General features: G+C 44.7%; 1 protein-coding gene across 1 annotated transcript; it reads right to left on the bottom strand.

The window, feature by feature from the left end:
* Positions 1 to 1970: 1970 nt before the first annotated feature.
* Positions 1971 to 20146, bottom strand: ERP27 (endoplasmic reticulum protein 27). Its single transcript, XM_051784295.1, has 7 exons — positions 19764 to 20146; positions 19454 to 19554; positions 16611 to 16748; positions 13062 to 13175; positions 9870 to 9995; positions 3161 to 3358; positions 1971 to 2498 (listed from the first exon to the last, which is right to left on the bottom strand). The coding sequence occupies exons 1-7, from the start codon at positions 19855 to 19857 to the stop codon at positions 2457 to 2459; spliced, it is 813 nt and encodes a 270-aa protein (XP_051640255.1). The 5' UTR covers positions 19858 to 20146; the 3' UTR covers positions 1971 to 2456.
* Positions 20147 to 20279: the final 133 nt, after the last annotated feature.

The following is a 20279-nucleotide window of genomic DNA, read 5'->3' as shown; positions in this document are numbered from 1 at the left end:
GTCAGTTCGGTGCAGAGCTCTGCAAAGTGCAGAGGGAATTAAACTCCCCAGTGTACATAATGAAGCTCCTGAAAAGCTATCCCTATAATTAGCTGTGTACACAGCGAACACAGTCACTGGGGACACTGCTCTTACTCCCAGGCTTGTTTGCAGAACCAGAGCTTCATTCATGTCCTGTTTTTTTTCCCTCCAGCACTGAGGAAGAGTCACGTCGCTGTGCCCAATTCTTGCAGCTGTTGTGTTCACACAGGGCCAAGACATGTACCTCAGACACCTGTGCAGCAGGCCAGTCCCCCCACACTGTTTGGTCTGGACCACAGACATGCATGACACTGGAAACATCTACAATGCCAGGACTCCTCATAGATGTCTCTGCAGCAGATCTTCCCTCTTTACCATACTGCAGAGGAAGGAATATAACCCTTCCCAGGGAGGAACAAGCTATAGCCATAAAAAGCAGCAGTTTTCCAACTGAGGGAAAGCAAGCAGGATTCTTGGCAGGAGATACAGCCCTGCACGTTCTAGGACTAGTATAAAACCAGGAATTCAAAATCATCTGTATTGGGTCTGGTTGAGCTGTAGTTCATTTCCCCACAGTAGCCCTCAGTGCTGTGCTCTGCATTGGCAGCTAGAAGGGTGTTTTGGCTACTGCTGAGCACAGCACCAACACTGTAACATTCCTTCCTCAGCTGAGGACAAGATCCCAGGAGGGGACCCAAGTAGGCCAGCTGACCCAAACTGACCAAAGGGATGTTCCATACCATATGACGTCAGCTCAGATATAAAAGCTAAAGCACAGAGTAGGAGGGTGGGCATTCATTGTCTAATGGCTACCTACTGAGAAACTCTCACACGTACTGAAGCCCTGCTTCTCGGGAGTGGCCGACCACTGCTGCTCATGGGAAGCAGAGAATAAACCCTGCTATCTTTCGCTTCTGCACGCGCAAGCTTCACTTTGCTTTTTGCTTTAAGTAAACTGTCTTATCTCAACCCACGAGTTGTTTCCTTTTTTCCACCTTACTCTCTCCCCTGTCCCTCTGGGAAGGGGAGTGATAGAGAGGCTGGGTGGGCACCTGGTGTCCAGCCAAGGTCAACCCTCCACATCATCATACACCACTGACATGGGGATTCTGGAATGCACTATATACATAAATCCAGCTGTGTGGGAGACGAGTTCTCGCTAAATGAATGATCCAAGTGGAAGAGACAAGAGGTAACACAGCACTTGCCTCCCTGCTGTGGCAATCATGGTATTGGGCAGTTACTTTGCATCCCTTCCAACTCCTGACTTCTTCCTCTGCCTTGGGGAGCTGTGTTTCCTTCATAAGCAAGAACAACTTCTTTCTGTTATCAGTTCTTTGCATTGGCCTAATCTCTGAGAAAGGTTTCTCAGCTCTACCCCTCTTAGGCTCCCTGTCCAAGGCCTAGTCTCTCAAGCCTTGAGAGACATTGCAGTCACTATTTGAGAGGAGCATCCATACTTCATGCCAAAGGATGCTGAGCCAAGTATGAGTCAAGCCTACTGCATGCATCTAGTACAGCAGAACAAAGATGGCTCATATACCTTGCCTGCAAAGTCCCCATTTCCTGTATACCAGTACTGTGACCCCTGAGGAATGTCTGAGGTCAATACACAGACATTAGCCTTTCCCTCCAATGTAGTGTGGAATATCCCCTGTCTTGCAAGGCAACTTTCTACTGCCCTTCTGCAACATCTTAGGCTCATTCATTTCTGCTACCCCATCTCAGAGCTGCTGTACCCAGTGCTGTTCTGACTCCAAACCTTCCTAGAAATCTCTCATCCAGGTGGAAATATCTGTTGATGATGGGTCTAGTTCCATGGGGAATGATTTTTAGCAACCAACCTGGTTGGTTGCTAAGCCTAAGTTAAACTCAGAGAAAGTAGATTTTTTAAGCTTACTCAGAAATATAGAGACTTCATTCTCAAGTGAAAGACAAGAGGAGTGAGAAACAACATATTTGAGTAAAAATTCAGGCTATTCACTTTCTGCTTTATTTAGTAAAATAAATGGAAAAGTTCATGTGACATCATGCAACCAATCCATTTGTAGTGTCAGGAAAGGCTGACAGTGGATCTCAGCATATCACCAAAAGCCAAGAGAATGAGGGAAACAGATCCCTGGGAACTACTAGCTTTACCTCTGATATTGCCATTTTGCTACGCCACTCTTTGCTCCAACAGAGTGGCATGGAAGGACACATCGTAAGGCAATACCAAAGGTGCTGGAGTACTGAAAAGAAGTGAACTGGAACCAACAAATGAGAAGAGATAAGAGATTTCTGGAGAGGATAGACAGCATATATATACATAGAATGGTGATGGGAATACATGACCAACTTGGTTCAGAAATTGTCGAGCTGCAGGGTGAAGTGAACTCTTAATACACCAGAATAAGATGATTCTGGGCACAGTCATCCTGTTGGCTGAGAAAGAATCAGAGTTCCTCATTGAGGGGCTTCTCAGATTCATCTTCTTTCTAAAACACATTAGAGGCATGAAATCAGTTTTGATGTTACTCGGTTTCTCAGTATAGTGATAAAAGAAAAATAACTCAAATGCCTCCCTCTGCTGTCTATGCCACTGCCCTGCCTATCTCATTTCCACTTTACAACACAAAACCTCTGTGCTATAGGAAGATGAATTTTAACAGAGAAAACTCTTAACACTGAATGAACATGGAGATTAAATTGCCCCTCTCCCAGCAGAGACCTCTACTAGAGTCCTAAGCCCCCATCTGTATACTCTGTTCTGTAGCCTTCCCGATAGATTTCACTCCTATCCACGCCATTTTTCTCTCACCCACTCTCATATGCGGCCATTCACCATCCCATTCTCAGCATTCAAAGGCACCCTTCACTTTGTCTCCCCAGCTGCTGTTCCTATATGATAGATGCTTCACAGAGACCTTCAGAGGTCAGTGAAATCTTCTTGTTGTAGATGAAGAAAGAGGCTCTGCAAAGATATCCATCTCTGTTCTGCCCTAGATCTAATGCTTTACTCATATTCAGGTGCAAATGTATGTGGAAGAGAAGGTGGCAGGGATGGGAAGGAGTTCAAGAAACCGAAGTCATCTTCTTCAAGAGCCTTGTGAACAACAGCATTATCCTACAAGATCCCGGTTTCCCATACAGGACCCACCTTCTTCATTCTTTGTATGAAACGATTACAGAAGTCCTTCACATGCTCAATGGAGATTTCATCCACAGTCATCACATCATGCTCATCATCTGGTGTGTGGAATATAGCCAGAGCTGGCAGCTGGGACTTCTTCAGCTGGAAGTATGACACTACTGGTTCATTGCTCTTCAAATTGCTGTCTAACAGGATAAAGAGAATCTGTGATGGAAACAGGAAAGGAAATGTGAGAAAAACAGAAGATGAGAGAGAGAGCAGATCCCCAAACAGCAATCATATGAAGATTAACAGTGATTTTTTTTATAAAAAGTTTGAGAAAACTATCTCTGTTAGAACAACACTTTCCTCTGCCACAATCTAGCAGCTCCATGCAGTGCGTTTTTCTGTATTAAGTCCAGACTTACACTACCAACCAAAATGTCTTCTTTCACCTTCTTTAAAAATATATCTGCAGTATGACAGGAAGGCAGTCTCCACTTCTATTCTCTTAATAGATAAGGAAACAAGATGTCCTATCTTAGCAGCACATGTCAAAGAAGTTGACTCTTCTACTTGCACGTTATTTGCATAAGATGCTCACATACATGCAAGACCAAGAGCGGCAGAAAATGTTTTGGTGTGTGAAGAATCAAACTCAATTGCAAGAACCTGGGAGTGAAGTACAGGACAACAAGGATAAGAAGATGAAAGCACCAAACACAAAAAATGTATTTAAGTTAGCTGCAGTGAACATAAATGAAGATGCAATCATTTGGGAAACAGAAGTTGCTGGCAAGACACCAACTTCCGTACAGCCCAACTCAGTGAAGGGTTGTTCAGACCTGGGGAGAGAAGCCCAGTAATGAATAAGTCAGGATGAGAATGACCTACAGTCTTCTGTGCTCCCAGATATTCTTGGAGAACAAGATCAAGCCAAGGATTAGGATTATTCTGGGATGATTCAATAGTACAAATATATCATAATTGGTGACCAACTCCATGATTTCAGTTTAAAAGCTAAGTTTCAGCCTAGATTGTAGAGGTGTAGTAGGAATTAGCACAAACTTAAAATTCTAGAATCTGAAATATTACCAATAAAATATACAGCTATCTCAAAAATCTTTGCTGAATTATCTATTAATGCTAAATACAAAAATTATGTATAAATTTTATTAAAAAAAATATATCAATGAAACAATTTAATCAGTGACCTGATTAAATAGCATCCCTCAGCAGTTGAGATCCAAGTCAATGAAATAAACACCCAGCTAGCATGTGTCATTTTATCTCCTTTTTATCCTGTGCAGTCTATTTGGCTAGCATATTCAATGTACTTTTGGACAAAGCTATGACTTAATTGACACAAGAAAAAAGAAGAGTTTAATAAAAGAAAAGAATTGTAATGTGAAGATGATGTGCCTAATTCCCAGGCTGTGACTCATGTTTTTCTATCATTTCAATGAAGAACACTCAAGCTAGTTCAAAACTTGTTTTCTTCTCTAAAAATAAACTTGGTAAACCTCCAGTTCTTTATTTTATTAAATTTATGTTCTATAAAAAAAACAAAACAAATCTGGAAACTTTCCTAGGGAACAGCCTATGGAAAGGAAGGATAGTTAGGATGCTGTATGGTTTAACTGCAGTTATACAGAGAGATACAGAAACAGGAACAGTACTTCCATTGGATATGTGATATTTACCACTTGCAATTTCTCTTTCAAAAGCCAACTGCGCCCCAAGGGAAACAAGTTAGTGAACAGACAAGTTGTGGGAAACTTCTCTCAGAGTTTTAATTCATCTTTTTTGCAAGATAAAACACCAAGCTAAAGAATGGTCAAAAATTTGAGGTTCACAGGTCTAAAGACCTGAGCTAAGTGGCTTTCAGATGGAACAGCAATACTTAATGTTTTAGAGCTCTCCTTCCAACCAGCAAGCTGGAAACAGAAGCCATTGCTGGAGAGGAAGCATTTTCAGGGGGTTGTTACAGGAAATGGTACCACATTTTCAGCAGTTCATTCACAGACTTTTGGGTTTCTCTATGAAAGATTCACCAGACAACTGTATCTTTTCAATCAAATGTTAAACAAGAGGTTATTAAAAAAAGGCATTTAGAATACCTAGGTTCATAAATGGTGTCATTTTCTATACAAAACCTCCTTCACCTTTAAAACAGATGAATAACATTTTAAAATGGCAATATAAATAAATGTTAGTCAATATTCTTCACTTTATCAAGCTTCCAGTCTTTGTTAAAGACCCCAAAAACTAAAAAGCTGTACATATTTTATCCATGAATACAAAAAATAGAGTAAGAATAAAAGAATAAAAATGTTGGGGTTTAGAATTTCAAATACCTTCTTCCTTACAGAAGCAAATGGAAACACACAAACTGAGGAATTTATTTTATTCCGAGATTCTCATCCAGCTCTATTCATAAAGAATAAATGCAGTGATCATGGAAAATTATAATGACCATGAGGCAAGATTCATATTGCCCAACCTCTGCCATCCAGATCCTAGCCTTGTCTCAGTCAGCCATTTAGGTAACCTCTACAATAAACAGTGACAAGCACTTTATTCCACCTATTTTGGAAGGGAAGATATGGTTGTCCTTCTCAATCAGTGCTGAAAAGAGCCTAAAACCTTTGCTCAGACGACTCACCAAAGCTATAATTCATCAAAACAAAAATACCACTTATAATGGCAACTCTTTTATCATTGCTAGAAACCAGTTAGTTCCATCCCAAACAGAAAGTTCACTTTCCATTTCATACTCTCCTGTATAATAATTGGTTGAGTTTTTTTTCATTCTGAAATTATTTCCATGAAATTGTTTCATTTTGTTGCAAACTTCTTGCCTTATTTCAGAGATCTGCTGCTACAGGCAGTGATGGATATCCTTCATGGATGACAAACTCCTGACACAAACTCTCCACTCCACACATGATATTATCTTTGCACTGTCACCTGCGATAAGCTCTCTTTCAGAAAATTTGTACACTGATACTGTTTTGGTGTGTTGACAACTTGATTCCTAGCCCAGCGCTTTTAGAACATCGAGTTCCTAGTAAATACTAAGATATGGAATGATGTTATTGCCCAAGGAATTAAAGTTAATTGAAAATAGCACTGCAATGGTAATAACCAATCTAACATTGCTTAGTTTTTTCTAACAAAGATAAACAGGAAGGATGATCAAGCCTCGTATCCAGTGTTTGACTTTGAACTTCAGAGAACCGCAGTCTTCATTCTTGGAGAAGACTGTATAAGCAAAAAGATCAAATTCTGAAGTTTGAATAATGTCTTACATAGCTTACAAACTGCATCAAAGTAAAACTAAAACATCAGTCTTGAATAAAAAAAAAAAGTGCAGAAACAACTTTACTGTAGATATCTTAAGTGACATAGAAAATCCATATTTACAGGCTCCTCTGTTTATTGCTAAAAGAGGCATCTCTAAATATTATCTCTCTCAGTTCTGGAGCCAGCAATGTCTGATAAGAAAAATAAAAAGTGTATGGATGACTGTCTGCAAGAGAAAAGGCATCATCTTTTCATTTCAATGGAAGAAGTCCTGAAGGACACTCGGGAGTTTCTCAGAACCCATTTCTAAATGGACCTACATACAAATTAAAAGAGAGTTTGCAAACATCTCTACCCAAAACATTTTCACATTGGAAACCAATTGCATCAGTTGCAGCAAAAGCTGCTTTTGTTATTCCCAACATCACACTATTGAAACTTCTGCCAATACCCATGAGATACACCAGCTGTAATTATCATGCTATACTCTGATCCTGTAGCAAAAAAACTGAAAATTATTATGCTAGTTTGGCCCAGCAATGCAAACCCTGACATTTTCTTTCCAGTAGAAAACCTGGACTCTTGGCAGTACTTTCTTAAATAAGCACGTATTTAATTGCAGTGGGATCCGTCCAAGAAGGCTGGTGGATTCACTCCTGCAGCTGCAGTGCTCTTGAACTCTGTTCACTGTTTCCACCCACAATTGGTTCTCAAAGTCTGCTAGAAAACTACCATATTTCTTCTTATTGTTGTCAGCTTACGCTGGCTTAGCATCATCTACCATTTGCTTTTTCCTCTCCAGCATTTTACAGCACCCAGGTTCCACAATAAAATCTGGAGGAATCTAGACTGCCTTCAGGCCCTCACTGCTGCTCAGGGTGCAGCTCAGGCTGTTTTCAAGTAACAGTCCTCACCATACAGCTTCATGGATCCTCCAGATGAAAATCTCAGCTTCCTCTCAGGCAAGAATGAGAAGATCATAAACCAGAGATGAAAGGAGGACCATAATCCAGGAACTGGCAGGTGAATCACTTCTTCATGATCCATTATTGGTTGGACTTGATGATCTTAAGAGTCTTTTCCAACCAAAATGATTCCATGATTCCCTGATTTTCTTCACTATTTGGAGTCAGCCACTCAGCAGCAGCAGTAGTTCCTCTTCACCTCTCCATCAATCCAAGCAACAAGTTTCTCTTTTCCCTCCCACTAGCAATAATAATGACAAAGAGTATTCTTCCATCAGATGGCAACAGAGATGTGTGATGGGATAGGTACCCCTTCTCCTGCTTGGGAACCCTCTCGAGGCTCTGTTTGTGTTTTGCATTGGCCTGTACAGAAATTGCAACACACACCAAGCATTCCCACTCCATTCTGGCACTCTGGCTGTAAAGCACTGTACAGTGGTACATGCTCACAGGCAGCCTGAACACCACTCCACAGCAATGATTCCTTGCTCAAACTACTGACAGCACTAATCCTGCAGCACAAGCAAGCCTTCCACCACTATCCCACAGGATATGAATCATTCACTGGTAATCTCTAATAAAATTCAAGTCAATAATCTTGCATTAATTCTCAGACAATCTGCAAGCCACAAAAAGGCAAACTTTACTCAATTCTTTACTTGTTTTGAAGTAAACCTCAGTTAAGTTGGTAGTCCTGACAACAGACAACTCCATTTAGGAAAATTAGCTAGCAGAGATTATCATGGTATTATGCAGTGGTTGCTTCTGATACACCAACTAATTCATGTCTTTCTAAATAACAGAACAATGGAGACAAACCTAAATGGGTATATGACCCTGCTTACTCCTTGCTGTCCAGATCTAAAAGCCAAGCAGAGCTCTCTTGCTGTTTTCTAAGAGGGCAATTCAAAACACGGTTTACTCCTCAAAGTGCCATTCCTCCGGGAAAAACAACTTATTTTCATCTCTGTGTCCTGCAGTAACACTGCAGTAAAGCAGAAATAATTAGTCAAATTCCCACATCTTTATTCTTTTATGTTTTACTCTGGCAAACTTCTAGACTGATTTGGTGGGAAACTTGCCTGTACGAATAAAAAAAAGTTAGATTTGGCTTGCTGAAAATTTATAAACTATCTGGACTTCAGTACAACATTTTATCCAATGTTTTGTGAAGTATTTCTAGGAAAATTATTCCCCTTTTCTCAGATCTAGGTGTATCACATGAAAACTAGATGCAGCTGCATCAGCAAAGGATAGCAGTGCTAAACAGCAATTTGTTAGAAGACTTAGCTGCTTGGGGGAGACCTGTGTCAGACTGCTGCTCATGAAGGACAGTGACAATAGTATTAATATAACACAAATCTCACATGAGATGAATAGAATTTTTCAGATAAATGAGGGGTTTTTTATCACTACATACTCACCAAAGCAAAACCCTTCTAAAGGGACCTTTTGACTTTGATGCCTAGTTTCTCCCTAGTCTCTTGCCAATGGGTAGGGAAGATGGCAAGGTCCGAAGTAGTCCTGCCATAAACATGTCTCAAGACTTTTGGGGGTGCATGGTCCTGAGATGGCCCCAGAATTTGAAGGTGAGGATATACTTGATTTCTAATCTGCCCATTTAGTGCCAAAAAAAGAGGCATGCAGATGTTCTAGTTATCAAACCCCAACTCTTTCCAGCTCCACACTTCTCAGAGGAAGATCTCCGCCTGCCTCTCAGCTCAGTTGTCCCCACTGCTGTGATCTTCTGCCCACTCTCATCTTCCTCAAATGCCTTCCTGTTGCTCCGAATTCTCCTTTGCTTGCCAGTTTATTCCTCTGTTCCTCAGACACAAATTCCTCCATAATCCAGCTGCTTGGCAGAGAATCAGCCATGGGTTGATTTACTATTCGGGGAGCTCTGTACACAAGGGATGGGAACTAGGCAAAATTTCTCTCAAACATCCCATCTATCTCATCGCCTTTGTGTGCAAAATTCAAGAAACCCACTTCCAACTCCTTTAAAATAGCCATTTCCCCAGGATTCTACCAGAAGTCTAAGGGTTAAGAAACACTGACGTTATTTGTTATCTGGTCACTTATATAAGGCTCCTTGGCATCTTGTGTGCTGTATATACAAATTAACCTCTCACATCAGTGGAATGCAACCATCACCAGACTGAAGTAGAGCAGCTGTTTGTCATCAACTAGTACAAGGGAACAAAACTGGACCAGAAGCAATGAAATACACAGTGTTCCACCAAGAGAGAAGAGGAGCAGGATAGAGAGGATATTTTCCCCGCAAGGAGACAAACTGGCAAACGGTGAACAGAACCAACTCCTCCACTTAATTACCCAAATAATCTTCTTTTCCTGCTACTTGATCTTTGCTCTCATAATGCACAGAGGAGATTATGCCCTCCCCATTCATGGCAGAAATTATTGTATTTTTTTTCTCCCTTCTCTTTGTCTCTGTTCGGACTCACCTTTCCCTTGAAGAGCTCTGCTGCCGCCCGAAACTTGCGCATTCGCTCAGGGTGCTTTGGGGACATCTTGTCTGTGATCAGGAGGAGGTTAAACTGGAGCGAACTCTGCATCACACCTACTGCTGTCTGCCCATCACAGAGAGAAAAACACACACAGACAAGGAGGTTGAGAACATTCAATTTGTATTGGATGCAGTGTCAGAGGGACATCAGTCCTCCTGACTTGGCTGAGGTTTCTTTGCAAATCAACATCACAAGCAGGACAGGTTTCTTCAAAGCAGGAGGGTTCCAATCTGGGTTCTTTGTGGAAGCACTTAATCCCCTGATTTTGCTTATTCCTAAAATGAGTATCTGAAGACCACAAGGGTTCACCACTGTCCTCAAGATAGTGATTAGGTAGGGGAACTGCCTATATAAAGCAAGCTAAAGACTAGAGCAAGGATGTGGAGAGTAAAAGCCAGCAAACAGTGAATATAAGGGTGTTCTAAATCACTGAGGTCCAGCATCCAGCTGAAACGGAAGCAAGAAAGTGGGAAGGATTTGTTGTGTCAAGGTTGGTGTCTCCCCTTACTTCTTTTCTTTAGTGTTAGGCTGTGCATAGGATGAGAATGAGTCCAGAGTTTCAGCAACCCCAGGGCCTGGGCACTCCAGAGTGCTGAGGGTTAAAATTGCCTTGGCAGTCCCACAGTGAGAAGACCTGGAGCCAGCTGTCTCTCACTCCAGGCAAGGGCCAAGCAGGCAATCAATACACACTGGCCCTCTGTGAGGAGACCGGGCTGGCACTGCCCAAGAAGCCACCGCACCATCTCGATGAACTCACTCACTCGTCATCTCACTTCTCCTTCCGTCTGCTTCCTGCAGCCCTGCAGCCTCTCCCTCAAATTAAACACTAATGGGGCCAGACCTGCTGCCTCCCCCGTGCCACTGAAACCACAGAGGCACAGACTGTACAGCTCCTGGCCAACAGGAGCAGAAAGTTTCCACAGGCTCCAGGAGTAACAAGGAAGGGGTCAGGGAGTGCATGCTGGCAAAGGCAGTGCACTACAGAGCATCTAGTTTTTGGCAGACGAGACTCTGCTGCTAGCCTAATGTTTATCAGACATTTTGTATTCCTTCACTCCTCTGCTGGTGCACAGCTGAGGCAGGGGAGAGTAAAAGGGATACAAACTAAGGCTGGAGAACATTAGGGAACCTCATGGGAGAGGACGAGGGGGAAGGTGAGGGTGAAGTCAGCCAGCACCAAGGGCCATGACAAGGCTGGGCTGACAGTGGACAGGGCTGGAGCAGCAGGTCCTCCAGCAGCTCCACACAAAGGTGTGCTTGTCCACACAACTTTGTGCAAGAGCAATTAGCAGAGCTCATCAACATGGTCAGGTCATATCTGACTCTCCTGGTAAGCCCACAGGGTAAGCATTGCCTAATAATGCCTTAAGTATGGAAGAGAAACAGTAAGGGCCCCAGAATGGGGAGTGAAACTCTTGGCAGCACTCGGTGCAATCCATGTGACCCCATCCTCTGCTGACCAGCAGCATTCTTGGATGCAAACAGCATATGCACCGGGAAAAAATATTTACAAAAACCCAGACTACCTTAGGGGAGCTAGGAGGGCTTTGGGCCAGAGACTGCAGGAGGCACTGTTAATTGCAGCACCTTGATAGCACTCCAGAGTGTCTGGAGAAAAACCTAACAACTTGTGCACTGACAGTCAGGGTGGAGGGGACCAGCTGAACAGCTCATGACTTCTCGGTCAGGGACACAGCCTGGGTGCCAAACAGGACACCATGCAGTGAGAACCCAAAGCATCAGCAGAAACACATGAACAAAGACTTATGATCTAATGAATTGCAAACGGATGCAATGGGAGTTCCAAAGGTTAAGAAGGTCTGGGCAATTATAGAGCTAACAAGAACATCCCCGCCAACATGACCTGGGTGCTCTCAAAGGGCTTTGAGGAGAGTGGGGCAGGATATAGCAGTCCCCAGAAACATTCTGTTATTTTAAAATGCATTTTTCACATCGCTTATGAAGATGAGAAAGCAAATCCACTTCTTTGGGACGTGTTTTTTTGTTTTGGTTTGGTTTGGTTTTTTTTATTAAAGAAAAAAGACAAACTTCAACAGTATTTCATTGTGGAAACAAAAATTTTACATTTTCAAAGAAAAAAGCTCTCCTACTTGGGGGCTGTGACTGAAATGCGTATTGTATCAGTTCTCTTAGATGATCCTTGGGATCAGCTTGAAAAGATATAGCTCTGAAACAGGTTGGGCCATTCCCCTTTGATTAAAATGAGCCTGGTCAGCACTGTTGTAGCTATCCAGAAGGCCACAAAATACCCCATCAGCAATGATAAATTCTCAGCCTTGCAGCCACTGGGGCTTCTAAGACCTATTGACTCCACAGCAGTTAGCCCAGTGAACTGCTGAGATTTCAGAGAAGCTTAAATCCTTGATCACCCTCTACAGCAGGGGAAACCACTGTGACCCTGCCAGTGGCAGTCAGATGGGTGAGCCAGAGAAGATGGCCAACATGGAAGCATCCTAAGCCTGATTTTGTGTGTGTGTGTGTGTGTGTTGCAGGTGTGGGGTTTTGTTGTTGTTGTTGTTGTTGTTGTTGTTGTTGTTGTTGTTGTTGTTGTTGTTCCTGAACAGATGAATTCTGGAGTAAGGGATGGAGGGGACGTGAAAAATTTTGCTTGGGAAGATCCCAACCTGCTCTTGAATATGCAGTCAAATATCTAGACTTACATCACACCCTGCCCAGTGAGTGAGGAAAAAAAGCCTGCCTTCTGGGAGTGGGTCATTTGAGTTTCCATGTTTCTCAAGGCTTCTAAGCCAAAGAGAGGAGATTCTGGTTGAGGTGAGTCTGCAGGCATGGCACAACATGGCAAATGTCCATGTGAGGAAGCAGCACTGCCTGCAGGAGTGGTAAGGAATGGAGCGCTCTGCCCATCAACATCCCAAATTTACTGGAAGGCTAAAGGAACTGCCATGACTCCCTTCTTTTCCCACCCCACCCACACACCCCAGCAAAGCATCTGCTTCCAGGCCACGTATGGAGAAGCAGTGAAGAGCTGCACGGCTCCCTCAACCCCATCCACCCTTACACACATCTGGGTATGCAAATTCTTGGGCCCAGGGACACCCATGAGAAGGCCAAGTGCAAGGGTGAGGGCTGCAGGGAGCTGCTAATTACCACAGGGTTGTACTCTGTCACCAGGCGGAGCTCATTCAACCGAACGAAACGAGTCATCTTCTCAGTATCGACATCTTCGTTGTTCATATCCAGATTCCTCCGGTCATTGTCTGCCTGAAGACATGCAAAGACACCTACAGTCACAGCTGTCCTCTCATCTCAGCACCCCCTCCAGAGGCACTGATGGCACTCACTCACAGACACACGAACCTTCTGGGACACCGCCATCCTCTCTCCATTACAACATAATTCCCACCTCTCCCCACCACCACTTCTGGAGGTCTAGAACCTACAGAGGCCAGTCTGCACTTTAAGATCTTCCATCCTTTTTCAGTGTCCCATGTACAAGGCAAACTCATGGCATAGCAGAAATCACTTAGGACTCCAGCCTTCCCTATACGATCGGCTTCTGCTGCACCGGAGACAGGGAGGATTAGCTGACAAAGTATTCTAGGCACTGTGGAAAGAGATCATTAAATAACCTAACTCCTCACATAGATTTTGGCTTTACATCCCTTTTAAAAAGTCTTTGTCTGCTTATTCTGTTTCTTCTACAAGTAATAAACATTGGCATGGACCTGTATGGAATTCCTGGAAACATTGTGCAAGTAAGAAATCTCTCCAATAAAAAGAGGATTTTTCTTCCAGCACAGCAGGAAAAAAAATAAAAAAAATCAAGTCCAGCATGTCTTAGTTTTAGAGGAAAATCCATCCTGCTGCATATCTTCCCACACTCCTTTTCCCCAGAATGATGTGATTTTATTGAGGTTTTCATGACCTGGTAAACACAAAAGAAGCAGGCAACCATCGAATGATAGCTAAACCATCCGAGTTTAGGGGCAGAGTTCCTGTGCAGCACCAGCACAGGAAGTGACTGAGTTAAGCCATGGGGACACTGGGCCCTGGTATGAAATAGGACCAAAGTTTGGGATTTGATGGCCATTGATACACATGTTGAATGAGGTTCTTGGGGCTAAGGAGAGACCCATATGCACACTCCAGATTTTATTCCCCACATCTGTACAACGTCTGAAAGTGTTTGTGTTAGTTTTTCCTGTGGGGTGCAGACATTTAAAGTCATTTTTGCTGCTCTGTGGTCACTGGCAAGGTCTTTTATATCAATCACTCACCCTGTATTACAACCCAAGCTGGTGCTTTTCAAACTGTGTGGCCCAATTGCTCTTACAGATTTTCCTTCTGCATAACATGAAACAGTAGTTCTGCTCAAGTAAGTAAGATCAGGACAGTGCAACACCTGGGCAGGTGACATCAGACAGGCCTTGGGAAACAATCTAAAGCACCCTGGACTCTACAGAAAGTATTCTCTTGACTTTCATGGGCTTCTGAAAACATCTGATTTCCATTTTGGGATAATAACATCTTGAATCTGCACCCAACATTTATGTTCTTAAGAAAATAAGGATGGAAAATAGCCTGCATCTAATAGTTGAAGCTGTAGTCAAAATGTCTTTATCACTCCATATAATTAGGCTGTTAGCATCTGTTAATTATGTTCTTTTTAGGTCCATCAGGCCAGATTCCTCACTAGAATAAATCAGTTTTCTTACGCTATATGCAGAGAAGTCTCACCAGTTGACAGCAGTCCCTCCTACTACTGTAATTATGACTTAAACTTCTAAGCATTATAAGTGTTTCATACTCTGCAAAAAGCAAAGAAAAAATTAATTTACGCCTCTGATTCACTTCTATCCTGGTCATGCATCTTTGTATTGTTCAAATGAGTATTTGATTCCAAGTTCCTGTATCCGTTCTTTTAAAATTCCTTTTTATCTCTGACCGCTAACTCCTACACATTATCCAGCACAAGATGAAATGAAAAATAATGTGTCTGATAATTTAAGAAAAATTGACAATCAGACAAGTGAACTGTCAACCACATTTAAACCTGACTAGTGTATTATTTTCCTGGCTGTTTTTTTTTTTCTATTAAACAAGAGTTCAGTCACAAAAACTGGATTCTAAACGAAGAATATTCAATATAATCCAAATTCCAAGAATCCAAACACTTTCTTTTATCAAACACTCTTCCAATGCAGTCATCCTCACTATCTGCCACAGCACAAAAACAAAGGATGTTTTCAGTACTTTTGGAAGAAAACCACCATGACTAAAAACCAAAACTGAAAAGGGTGTTGCTTAGAAATTGCAACATCTACACACAGTAAATAAATGGTTAAATAAAAGGACCTGCCTACCTATTGCTCACTCTTAGATCATTCTTTTTAAATTATTTGGATAATGTCAGTGGTAAACACAGTGCAGGAAATGATGAGAAAGAACAGAGAACAAACTGTCTTTGTCCAATCTTTGTACAACCTAGATCTAGAACTTGGCCAAGCTGACATATTTAGTTTCCCTAGAACATGTAGTGTGTCCCCATTTCTCCTCACCCCATGCACTTAGAGCTCTGGTGATACAACACTTCACTGGCTCTTAGGATTTCTTGTGCTACCTGGGGCCCCTTTGCTCTTCAGAGATACCTACCTCTCTTCAAGTGCCATGCTTGTGTGAAAAGGGGCAACACAAGGAAATTGATATAACCAGTAGAACATTTGCTCTTAGCTTTTCTTGGTATTCTTGAAGCAAGTACGTGGCCATTTCCAGTATCATCTCCTTAAATTTCAGCAAACGTAGCTACAGTGAAGCACCAGCACATACAGTGGGGTCAACAAAAATTTGATCTTGCACAGTCTCCATACCTAAGAAACTCTAAAGTAACATTTCTAATGGGTCCATGACCAAAGCTTATTTAGGGACTAACTCTGCAAACCACAGTGTAGGAGACAGAAAAGAGCATTTGGGATTTCTTTTGGTGGCAGAGCATCTGTAACTGCAGAGACCCAGCTGGATCTGTTTTCAGTCATGATGGAAAAGTTTTGTATGCTAGGAGACAGCTTTGCCTGCCTGAAGTGACACTTGGCAAGATTTGATATCAAGCCTGCTGTGTTGATCCATTGTAACATGGGCTCTCGACACTTTTCATGTGTCTCAGGACCCTTTCCGAAACTACGGAAATCCCATCCAAGTTAATGCCGAGCTCCAGGCAGGTCATGCAGAAACACAGACATTGCTCTTTGCAGAGCACTGGGTGCTGAACCAGATCCATAGGGCAAACACTTAAAAAGGCAAATCTCATCAGATGTGATAAATGTTCCATGTCTCAGTGACGGGCACTCTGCAAACCAAAAGCAAAAGCCCTCTTTGGGGCAGGAAGCTATATCGATGTGCTTTGAGGTGGGCAGGCAGCCTGACTGCCAACGACAAGCCTTTTTTTGGCTTGCTCTAAGGAGAGGTGAGCAGCTTCAATGTTTTTTACTACTACCTCCCAGAGATCTCCCTTCTGTGCCGTGACTGCGGGCACCTTGAAAGTGCTTGTCCTAGAGCCCCTCTCACCCATGCCAACGTTAGGGGGCCCCAAAATCAGAGTGCTCGTGCTGAGAAACAGTTTTTTGCCTGGCAGCGTTCCCCGGGAGCTGCTCGAGGTCGTGTGTGCCCCCCGCCCCACGCCACGCCGCAGTGCCCACGCACCCTGCGGAACAGCGTGACCGTGTTCGCCGAGACGCCGTAGTGGGACAGGACGGCGGGGCTGGTGCTGAGGCCGAAGGGCACCTCCGGGATCCGGCCGGCCGTCAGGCGAAACTGGGACGCTTCGGCGCTCTCCGGTTCCTGCGGAGGCAGAGGGAGGGCAGTGAAGGGCCGGGCGGTGACGGGCCGGGCGGTGACGGGCGCAGCCCCCCCGGGCACTCCCCGACCCCGCCGCCCGCCCGGGGCGGTGCGAGAGCGACACCTGCCGCCCGCCGCGCGCACCACGGCCCGGAGCGGCCCCCGCGCGTCCTGCGCGGCCCGCGGGGTGCGGGGGTCACGCACAGCCCCGGCCCCCGGCCCGTCCTCGCTCTGCCGGGGCCGTCAGCAGGCGGCGGCGCCGAGCGCCCCTTCCGTCCCAGCCTACGGCCTGCAGTTAATTATGGCAGGATGTGCACCCTGCCCTGCACTCCTCCCAACCCTCGCTGCCCACGCTCACGGCGAACACAAGATGGTGAAGAGCCCTTGGGCTCTCAAAAGGAAGGGGACAAACCCATAATCTGGATGTAGCACATTTAATTATGTGTGTGTGTGTGTGTGTGTGTGTGTGTGTGTGTGTAAAATAAATATATAACCCCCACAATTTTTAAGCTAACCTTGATTCTAGAGTCAGGGGTTTACAATTTTTTGAACACCTTGCATTATCAGTATCCTGTTTTCTTTTAAAAAGATATCTTAAATATATCCTTTCAAAAGTAGCTAATTCAAGCTAATTCAGCTAGTATCAAAGGATGGAAACGTGCAATTTCTCAGCAATTTGAGGTCCATTCTCTTTCTTACAGTGAGAGCATTAACTACAGCCCTAGCCTATATTAAAGCCTCCCTTGCTATTCCGCTTCCCAACTTTTTAATGATGTATTTCTGTTACCGGATATAAATTCTGAAGACATGGTCTCTGCTTGGAAATTGGTTTGTTTTTCTTTTTAGTTTGACCTGTCAGCTCAGCTGCTTGCGAGCCCAGAGTGAATGGAAAACAAAATTCTTTGTTCATTCCAAAGAAAGTCATCTCTCGCGACCTGTTTTGGAAATGCCAGAACATCAACATTGCTCTGGTGAGAGCATTAAAGCCTAGGGTGGGAATAATTTCTCAGAGTTTTGGAGCATTCCTGGGAAAGCTGGGGTTTAATCAGGCCAAGCATGGCCCTTTCTCGCAGACACTCAGGGTTTCTGGAGCAGTGTGCTGTTTTTCCACCATGGCATGCTGTTCCCAGTCAGGGAGGCCATGCTCATTATACGGGAAGCTTGCCGAGCCACATACTGCAGTGAATTGAAAGGCTGCAGCAGAGAAATAATTTATGGCAAACAGAGAACACGGACATTATTTGGATGAATATACTCTCAGGCAGAGGGCCAAGCCTTCATGGTACACATACGTCTTTATCTACTGTTCATATCTACTGTTCAAACGCAGCCCTGTCGTGCTTCAGGCATTGAATGCCTGACACATCGCTGGCGGCTGCAGCCTCGTGCTCCTGGCAGCTGGGGCCATACGGCAGCAGCCTCCTGTCTGGCTCTGAAGAATGAAACCCTGCAGCGGGAGGGAGGTCACTGTGGAACAAGACAAAAGAAGCCATGTCCCTGCTGTAGCTCAGGAGGAGGCTCTGGGTACAGCCCTGCCACAAGCCCAGCCAGCTACCCTGGGGGAAGTAGGCGTCTCAGCACTTTCATTCTATGTGTGTAGATTGCCTTGCTGCTTTGCACAGCTTTAGAGCTGCAAGAGCAACCCCCAAGAAGCTCCAAATGCCTGCAGGCACTGAATTCGAGGCTGGTGCTCTGTGATCAGTGCTTGAGGCCCCTGGGGCATAAGCCTCCAGCACTCACACACTTGCTACTTACAGTGCACAGGCAGCACCATCAGTCCTCACTCTGTGCTGGGATGTGAGATGTCAGTGCGCTATTCCGAGGGCATGATGCCCTCCCTACCTGCCCTCCAGCCCAGACCTGTCCCCTGGCACAGGACAGAAATAGGAAGGTGCTTGCAGAAGTAGTTGTTTTTGAAAGCCTGAAGTCTTCTCTGACATGAGGCAGCGTGTGGGCAGCAGAAGAGCAGAGCTCAAAGAAAAGGCAGAAAAAGGTGCAATTTGAGGACTTTAAAAGTAATAAGTATCCTGTCAAAGAGGCCTCTGTTTTAGAGTGCTCTAAATCAATAAATATTTTTGTCTTATTTCCTGAGGAAAAATATGCATGCTCAGGGGGCAAGGGGCTTGTACCCATCACTCGCCTTTGAATTCAATTGAATTTAGATAAAAAAAGAGACAGAGATCTCAAGGATATTCTGGGGAACCAAGCAGTGAGACAAAGACCATGCCTACACCTTCCCTAGGAGGAGGTTATAGCCTGAGCCCAAGCCATCCTGGACTTCAGAGGACCCTCACCAGCGCTGCTCCAAGACAGCTTCCTCAGCCCCATCACACAGGCAGTGCCTTACTCCGTCTTTGCTGACTACAGCAAAACACTGACATTCCCACTCACCCCTCACTAACACTGTTTCTGTGCTACCCACATTCTTGCTTTGCTTCCCCTGCAGCATTTCCCTTTCTCCTGCTCCAAGGCTCCTACAACCTCCTTCACCTTCCTCCCTTACTCCATCTCCCTTTCCGCACAGAGACCGAATTCCCTGTATTCCCTTTGTGACATGTCACCTAATCCCTCCACATGCCTGTCAAAGCTCCAGCACCTTTCAGGACAATAGCTGCCTTTGGCAGGTGTTCACACCACATCCAGCCCCAGATTGTCATCAGTGTGGGGTAGAGATCACAACTGGCAGAGGGGAGGTGCTGTGAACACACCTGGAAGAATCCGATGACTGCCACCTCTGCACCACTGACAAAGGCTTCAGCATCTGCGATGTTGTTTAACAGGACAGGTTTCTCTGTGGTGCTGGCTGTGCCTGGAGAGGAAAGATCTGGGTTGGGCAGAGAGTACACAAAGAGCAGCTCAAAGAGGCTCCCCCAACATACACACAAGCATCCCAACCTTACAAGCTCACCTGAACACCTCTCCTGCAAGCTCAACACAATGTTTGGGTATACCTTGGATAAGGAAGACTCCTTGCAGCAGACCCCGTGTTTCCCTGAGCCTGGAAGAAAGCTCACTTACTGTGGGATGCAGAGTCAACATCTCCAGCACATCCAGATGGGGAGCATCTGGTAAGCAGGATAACAAAGAGACACAGGAAGACAGACGTGCCCATGGTACCAGCTTGCCTTCTCCTCACCACGCCACCCGCTCCCGTCCTCTCCTTGGCAAGAGACACGTCAGCTGCTACGGGGGCCCACAGCCACTCCTGGGGTTAGTGGGAAAGGAGCAGCTGGCCCAGGGAAAAGCCTTCAGCTCCTGGGATAACCGCCTGGCTGGAGAAAGCCCCTCCCTGCTGTGTGGGCACCAGCCTTGGAGAGCTTCACTGGCACTGCCACTGGTACATCCTCATCCACAGCATTGGACATCTCGGCTGCCCCATGCCTTTGTGACCAGGCACCCCAGCTGGGTAAGAACATCCCTCTCCAAGTGGTGTCCAAGCAGGCCGGCCACGGGGACTTGGAGCTCTTGCATTAGCCCTGGGGAACAGCTGCTACGGCAGGTGTTAAACATGAGAAGGCTATTTTATAGCTCCCT

Source organism: Manacus candei, unplaced genomic scaffold, assembly GCF_025592945.1.
Source record: "Manacus candei isolate 608988 ecotype Guabito, Panama unplaced genomic scaffold, ASM2559294v1 h1tg000018l, whole genome shotgun sequence".
Taxonomy (NCBI): Eukaryota; Metazoa; Chordata; class Aves; order Passeriformes; family Pipridae; genus Manacus; species Manacus candei.
Note: the sequence above shows the minus strand (reverse complement) of the source record. Positions and strands in the feature narration are given on the sequence as shown.